The sequence below is a fragment of the Seriola lalandi genome, unplaced genomic scaffold (assembly GCF_002814215.2).
Source record: "Seriola lalandi dorsalis isolate HSWRI2012SDOR001 ecotype SW California unplaced genomic scaffold, Sedor1 jcf7180002053666, whole genome shotgun sequence".
Taxonomy (NCBI): domain Eukaryota; kingdom Metazoa; phylum Chordata; class Actinopteri; order Carangiformes; family Carangidae; genus Seriola; species Seriola lalandi.
The window spans coordinates 12,907-20,402 of record NW_019524219.1 but is presented as its reverse complement, the minus strand read 5'-3'; the positions used below and the strand labels follow the sequence as shown (position 1 = coordinate 20,402).

The window sequence follows — 7,496 nt, the reverse complement described above, 5'->3', positions numbered from 1 at the left end:
GAGTGGGGGGGGAAGTGACACATCTGACCTTTGACCCTTTGCTCAACTGCGTCTCAGCAACGTTCACATCACACCAATGACAAACCTTTAATCAGATTTCTTGTAGTGGTCAGTAATGAAGTTAGAGATCATGTAATTAATGAAGAGCTCCTCCTCTTCAGATCAGGTGATCAACAGATCAATATTCTGCTGATAACCAACTCAGAAACACAAAGATCCTGAGCGTGTTCACACTGTTGACCCTGTGACCTTCAGTCTGACCCTGAACTCTGTCATACAGTCACAACACAGTCACATATTCACTGCTGCAACTGACAATTCTTCATCATCAATTATCAATACATCCGTCAATTATTTTCTTCATTGATCGTTTTGTCCATAAAAAGTTAATGTGTTGTTTTCAGATGTTTGGAACCAGTTCACATAAAAACTATCATGATCTTAATGATAATTATCAAAATGATTGATGATTCATTTACTGTCAATCAAACCAACCTGTAATTGACTAATTGTTGCAGTTCAGAGTATTTGATTGATCACTTGATCTAACGTCCTACAGTGACCTCATTACATGTCGTATTTATTCCAGGAACCAGGAACAGTTGATCCTCTGAGACCAAGAACCTGTTCAGTTTCTACATGAACACAGATCTATGATCTGCTCCTCTTCCACAGAGTTAAAGAGAAACACAGTCAGGGAAGAAGCTCCAAACCACAGTCACTGCTCTCATCTGATTGGCTGCTACACACAACATCACTAACTCATCATGAGACTGGAGAGGTAACAAGCACAGTTCACACACACACACACACACACAATCAAAAGATAAAACCCCAACACTTGACTCTCTTGATGCAGTGACTCAGTTCACCTGAACCGTTCATTGACCTTCTGGTTTCAGACTGTCACACAGTTCTGTCTGAGCAGCAGAAACATCATTCACCACAGACTTCTTCTTCTACTTATTTTAAAATGTTCAGACACTGAAGTCTGTGACCAGTCTAAGGCTCCGTCCACACCACTATGCGTTTGTTTTAAAACACATCTCTTTTGCTATGTTTTCACTTCCTGTCCACACGACTCTGGAGTTTTCAAGTCCCGAAAACAGAGACTTTCAGAAACTCTGCTGACCCTGTTTTATTTTGAAAACTCTGGGGTTGTGTTTTATTTTGAAAACTCTGGGGTTGTATTGTAGTCTGGACGGACAAAAACTGGGATCTTTGTAAACGCCTGATTGGCTGTCATCAGCCTGGACTACCAGTGGTGAATACAACATGATGATGAATGACAGTGTTACTGACCTTGTTGTCTTTGCAGCAGCTGCTGTTCACTTACATTCTCTGTTTTAATGCTACAACTGCAGAGGAGACAATCTACTTCCTGTTTACACCGGCTCCACATGCTCAGTGTAGGTGAATGCTCAGGTATGTGTGTATTTTCAGGTGTGTTAGTGTGGACGGAGATCGTATTGAAAACAGGTTTATTTTGTCCAGTTTATAGAGACATTCATCTGTAACTGTTCACATATAGTGAAACTGTCTGATTACCAGCAGCTGAATCAGCTGTGATCAGCTGTGATCAGCTGATTCAGCTCCTGTCTGCAGTGTATCATGATGTTCAGACTGTGACACTGAAGAAACTTAAAAACAGGAGGATTCTCTATGAAGTTCTGCAGGTAGACGTAGCGTCTTTTTCTGTGTTCAACAAGAAAGACTCTGGAACCTTCAACAAACTAAAGGACTTTCCTCTATGTGTCTCGTCACTGCTTCTGCTCCAGCTGTTTTCACACCTGCACACACCTGTCCCTGTCACCTCTCACTGTATCTTTGACTCAGTGTTTTGAGTATTTTTACAGCCGACACATGAACCTGAGGACAGAGGTGTTTCATCAGAAACAGTCTCAGGTATTTCACCTGTTGAGACTCGTCCCATGTGTCAGTGATAACTCCAGGTCTCAGCCTGTCAGCAGGAGAAATGATTAGTAATTGATCCATAAAACAGACCCTCTCTTCAGCTCTAAAATGGACTAAAAAGAAACCAATCATACAACAATTCAGGAATATAATTAGACACTATATTGATTCATTACGTGACTAAAGAACAGTAAAGCCATAAAAACAGTAGAAACATGTAAAGCTTCAAATATTTTCCTTTAATATCTTTGTTTTGCTTCATGGTAACCCTGTGTATACAGTTTGGTTTTGTCCTTTTGAAATACTTTTATTATTTTTGTTTCATTATCCTTCTTTATACGTTGCATTTATTTCCTTTTATTGTATTTATTTATTTGTATGTATTGTTCATATTTTACTATGTGTTTTATTTCTGACGTTAATGATTGTTGCCTTAATTTTCAGTGTTTAATTGCTTTAATTAGGTGAAATGGAAAATGTTTTTCAATAAAGCATTAAAAAAGTGTATACATGGACAGAACTGTGGGACATCAAACGTTACCTGGAGGCATTTTATCGTCAATAAAAAGAATTGAAATCATAATTGTTATTTAATTGCCTTGTTACATGTTGCAAAGTCCTGATAAAGAGCGTCAAATCAGACCAGAACGTTTCTTGAATAATAAACCACAGTGAACTCAGGTCAGTGTGAACCAGTAACACTGTGATGTCTGTGACGCTTTCACTGGTCCATGTGGAGAGAACAGTAACATCAAGATTCTGATCCGAAACATGGTTTTCTACACGTTCACCTGCAAAGACCAGTCCTCTGTGTGTGTGTGTGTGTGTGTGTGTGTGTGTGTGTGTGTGTGTGTGGTAACATACCTGCTTCTCACTGAGTGCTGTGATCTTTGCTTGAAGTTCGTGGAGCTGCTTCTTCAGATCTGCGTTCTGAAAACAAGAACCAGTTGGACTGGGTCAGACCAGGTCCTGGTGAACTTCTGAGACCAGGACCAGGTCCTGTGACACTACCTGGTGTAAAGTCACTAACACAACTCTGATCACAGGAGGTTTACCTGAGGGTCCTGCTTCATCTGGGCAACCAGTTTCTGTAAAAGAAGAAGAAGACACAGTCAGACCACTGACACCTACTGGTCACCATGAAGAACTACAACCAGAGGAAACGTTCAGACAGGAAGTGAAACAACATTCGTGAGGATAGAGTCTCTTTCGGATTATAAGCTCATGTAGAAGCTCAGGTGTTTCTATGTCATCAATGCAAACAAAGGACCAGAGGACCAGAGGAAGCTCAAACTCCTGTCCTCTGGTTTTCACTTAGTAACGCTGACACGTTGAGATTCAACAGTGAGACTACACAGTGGTGCAGGCTGGATCCTCAGTGAGCTCACAGTGTCCGGGTCCGGCTGTAACTCTTGTAATCTGATTACTTCAGTCAACACATTAACAAAATGTGAAAACATGTTGATGCTAATTGTGTAAGGGTCCAGGTCCAGGTCTAAACCTGGACCTGGACCCTGAGCTAGATTAGTCCTGAAACTCTCCCAACCCACTGACCCAGGACCTGGACCCTGCTCACCTGATGGATCTGGATCTCCACCTTCAGAGCCTCCTGTAACGTCTGTAATTCCATCATGGATCCAGTCAGTCTGCCAGCCGATCGATCAGCCTACACACACACACACACACACACACACACACACACATACACACACACACACACACACACACACAGAGACAAGAGAGAGGTTGAAACCGCCAGTTCAACAGAAATCAGCAGCATTGGGGTCACATCTGTCGTCATGGCAACCTGAGGCACAAGCCTTGTAAGGACTTCCTGTGTGAAGCTGACCAATAACACTTCACCCTCAAGGTCAAACAAGGTCACAGGAAGTCCAGTGTGATTAAACTGGACCAGCATCATTACAGAACAACACTGACACTCCTGCTCTAAAACTATACATACATCATATAATATAAAATAAAGAACATACTGCAGTATTATTACTGTACTATTATTAATTAATACTGTATAACTTGGTTTTTACCTTAACACTGTCTCCAGTAGGAAAACCATCCAACTGAAGCATTAAAGTGCCGCTGCGGGAAAAAAGAAAACGAAAAAAAATCACATTTCACTAAAGTTGACAAGCAAACAATTCCAATATTAAAATATCATAATGTTATAATTAAAAAATACGTATAAAAATGAAACTAAAGTGACACAAGTTGTACAGAACAATTATAACTAAAATAATAACAGAAACTGAAACCAAAAAATAAACTGAAACTGAAATTAAAGTGGAACAAGGTTGACTGAGTATTTTATTTTAATTATAGTATATAGTATAATAAAAACAATAATAATATAAAATAAAAAGTAGTTTCAAATTTATTATAATTTTAAGATTATAACAAATTTTTTATAGAAGTATGTTTAAGTATAAAAATATAAAAAATAAAAACAATAAAATGAAACGGGAACAATGTAAGCAGAACAACTTTATTACAATGTCATAATCATAATAAAAATAATATAAAATAAAAAATAATTATAATTTAATTCTAATTTACAAATATAATAGAAACACAAATAAGAACTATAGTTATATTATGATAATATATTATAAAATGGCTGAATGTTGCCTTGTTATGAAACCAAACAGGTTGGAAGTCATTTTATATTATTATTATTATTATTATTATTAATCTGACAGAGGGTGATTATAATATTATAATTATAGAGTACTTAAACTATATCATGATGCGAGAAAATTGACTGCATCATTAAAACACATTAAATCTAACTTACTGTTTCTGACACAAATTATATTAACTTATTAACACTGAATTATTATGTTTAAATGAAAAATAAAAAATAAATTGGTTTATTTTTTCAAATGTTGTAAAAATATTAATCTGTCAATTAAAATTTAAATAACAAAAAGTTTCATGGTAATTATATTTAAAATAATAAGATGTACTTTACTTTTTTACTGTTCAGTTGCTTTAATTTATTTATGACAATCCAGTGTTTTCTTTAATTAAAACTCTTTGTATGTCACTTTGATTATTAACGGAAACAACTTTGACTAACAGGTAAACATGCCAGTAAAATAAAACTGGTTATAATAATAGTTAATGTTCATTAACTTAATTACTTACATTTCAACTATAATTTCATTATTACTAGATGTAAACGAATTATTAAAATAAAATGTGTGAAATGTGACGTCATTACAATCATTAATCAACAACTACAATTAAACCATGAGAAATAAAAGTAATTAAATGTTATTCTTCTTTATAAATTTAAAAAGCTCTTTAAATTATTTAACTGTAACTTTACTCTTTAAATTGGTGACGTAATTTTATTATTAAAATGAAATAAATTACTGATTATTAATTAACTGAAGCACTTAAATCACATGATTATCATCAAAGTAAAAACTGGTTAAATGTCAATTGTGATAATCATTCAGTGATTATTATGATTAAAGTTCATCCATTACTGTTATTACACGTGCCTTTATTGTTATTATTATGACTCACCACCTGGCTGTGGGACTGGACTCCACCCCTCTGTGCTGCCCTGTAAAACACAACAAACACACTTTACCAAACCCATTCAGTGAACACTGATTATAACAAATTTAATCTCTCATAAATTCATACAGAATAATAAATAACAGAACTAAATTATTCTAAAGTGTAAACAACGACATTCTCTGAGTGTCGGATTTTACATTTTCATCTGTAAACGACGTATTTATTATAAAATGGCGTCAGCTGGAATAATATGAAATATGTAACAAGACAAATATTAAGATAGTGGTACTTTAACTGAACGTTCCCATGTTGTGAAACTTGATCATTTTTCTCCAGTAATTTGTTTGGATAAATATGACCTGTTATAAAGCATTTATTCACTCTTTATATCCTGATTATAAAACGATAGATAAACTCTTTTCTTATCTAATATTAAAGTGATAGTAGAAAAAATCACACTCTGTACTAAAGAAAGACTATATAAACAAAAACATCCTAGTGAAGGAAAGTATTTGTGAATTTACAGTTTTATCACCTTTATGTAGTAGAAGTAAAAGTAGTAGTTTGTAGTAAAATGTTTGTCCTTCATGAAAAGACATTTTATATTTCTTTTGTTTACACAGTATTAAAAACAGACATTCAGGAACAAGGTATAAAAATGTACTCACAGTACTCACATCCTCCTGAAGTAATCTATGAAATGTTATTTGGCCTCTGTAACTATCACATGTCACATTATCAGATTATTGATACTGATGTAGTTCAGTATTTTCTTCCTCTTCTACTCCAGACTTCTACTGCTCCACATGTCACTGGGAGTTGTAGTTTTTATATGTATATGTATATATGTGATACTTTCAGTACAGGAAGTACTTTTACTGTGATACTTTAACTGCCGTCAGTACAAGAAGTACTTTTACTGTGATACTTTCAGTACAGGGAGTACTTTTACTGTGATATTTTAACTACAGGAGGTACATGAAGCACTTTTACTGCGATACTTTCACTACAGGAGGTACATGAAGTACTTTTACTGTCGTACTTTAACAACATTAAGTACTTTTACTGTGATACTTTCACTACAGGAAGTACTTTTACTGTGACACTTTAACTAAATGAAGTACTTTCACTGTGATACTGCAACTACAAGAAGTACTTTTATGTGATACTGTAACTACAGGAGGTACTTTTACTGTCATACTTTGACTAAATGAAGTACTTTTACTGTGATACTTTAAATGAAGTACTTTGTGAGTTCTTGCCAACAGGTTTGTTGGGAAATAATAAAACATGATACTCACTCAGTCACTGACACACACAGTACACCATAGTCAAATACAAAAAATACTACAGTGCCCCAACACGTACTAACACACAGGAGTACTGTGTAAAGTACATCGTCTCCCTCTGAAATGTAGCAGAGAATGGAAATACTCAAACTGTACTTAATTAATTACAGTTTTGGAGTACTTGTACTCAAGTATTTCCATTACCCAGTAAATGTACTTAGTAAGCAGCAGTATTTAAACCCTGGTGTTAACTGCAGTAACTGGAAAATGAAGTTTATCAGAAATGAATACTTCAGAAGTACTTCAGAAAAGTACAATTACTTCAAATGTAACTCCAAAGTAACTAGTAACTAATCTGTCAGACAAATGTAGTGCAGTGCAAACACAGTACATCCTCTGAGATGTGGAGTACAAGCATGACGTTCTTGTAATGAAGTATTTTTACTTTGGTGTACTTGTACTTTTAGATCTCAGCATTTCCTCCCTCATCTGTACCCAGGTACAATTTTGAAGAACTTTTCTATTGTACTTCATACTTCTCCTTCACATCACAGACATGTAGTACTTTAACATGTAACTGCAGGTAGCGCTCACCTGACTTCACAGATAAACACAGCAGTATACACAGCAGTGTACTTGAGTACCGTCATTTCCACCGTTAGTTAACGTGTTGTTGTTAGTTAGTTTACTGTTTGTTGTTGTTTACTGTTTGTTGTTTTTGTTAGCTTCAGTAAACAACAGGTCCAT

The 7,496-nt window shown here is 35.3% G+C and overlaps 1 protein-coding gene across 1 annotated transcript in view; it reads right to left on the bottom strand.

Moving 5' to 3' along the window:
- phf21ab (PHD finger protein 21Ab) overlaps positions 1 to 5,503 on the bottom strand; it is a 23,446-nt gene extending 17,943 nt beyond the window's left edge. The window contains exons 1-5 of the mRNA XM_087172713.1: positions 5,464 to 5,503; positions 3,960 to 4,011; positions 3,491 to 3,580; positions 2,970 to 3,002; positions 2,752 to 2,844 (exon numbers count right to left, since the gene is read on the bottom strand). Coding sequence (XP_087028839.1) covers positions 2,752 to 2,844; positions 2,970 to 3,002; positions 3,491 to 3,580; positions 3,960 to 4,001 — 258 coding nt within the window. The 5' untranslated portion in view covers positions 4,002 to 4,011; positions 5,464 to 5,503. The remainder of the gene's footprint in view (positions 1 to 2,751; positions 2,845 to 2,969; positions 3,003 to 3,490; positions 3,581 to 3,959; positions 4,012 to 5,463) is intronic.
- Positions 5,504 to 7,496: the final 1,993 nt, after the last annotated feature.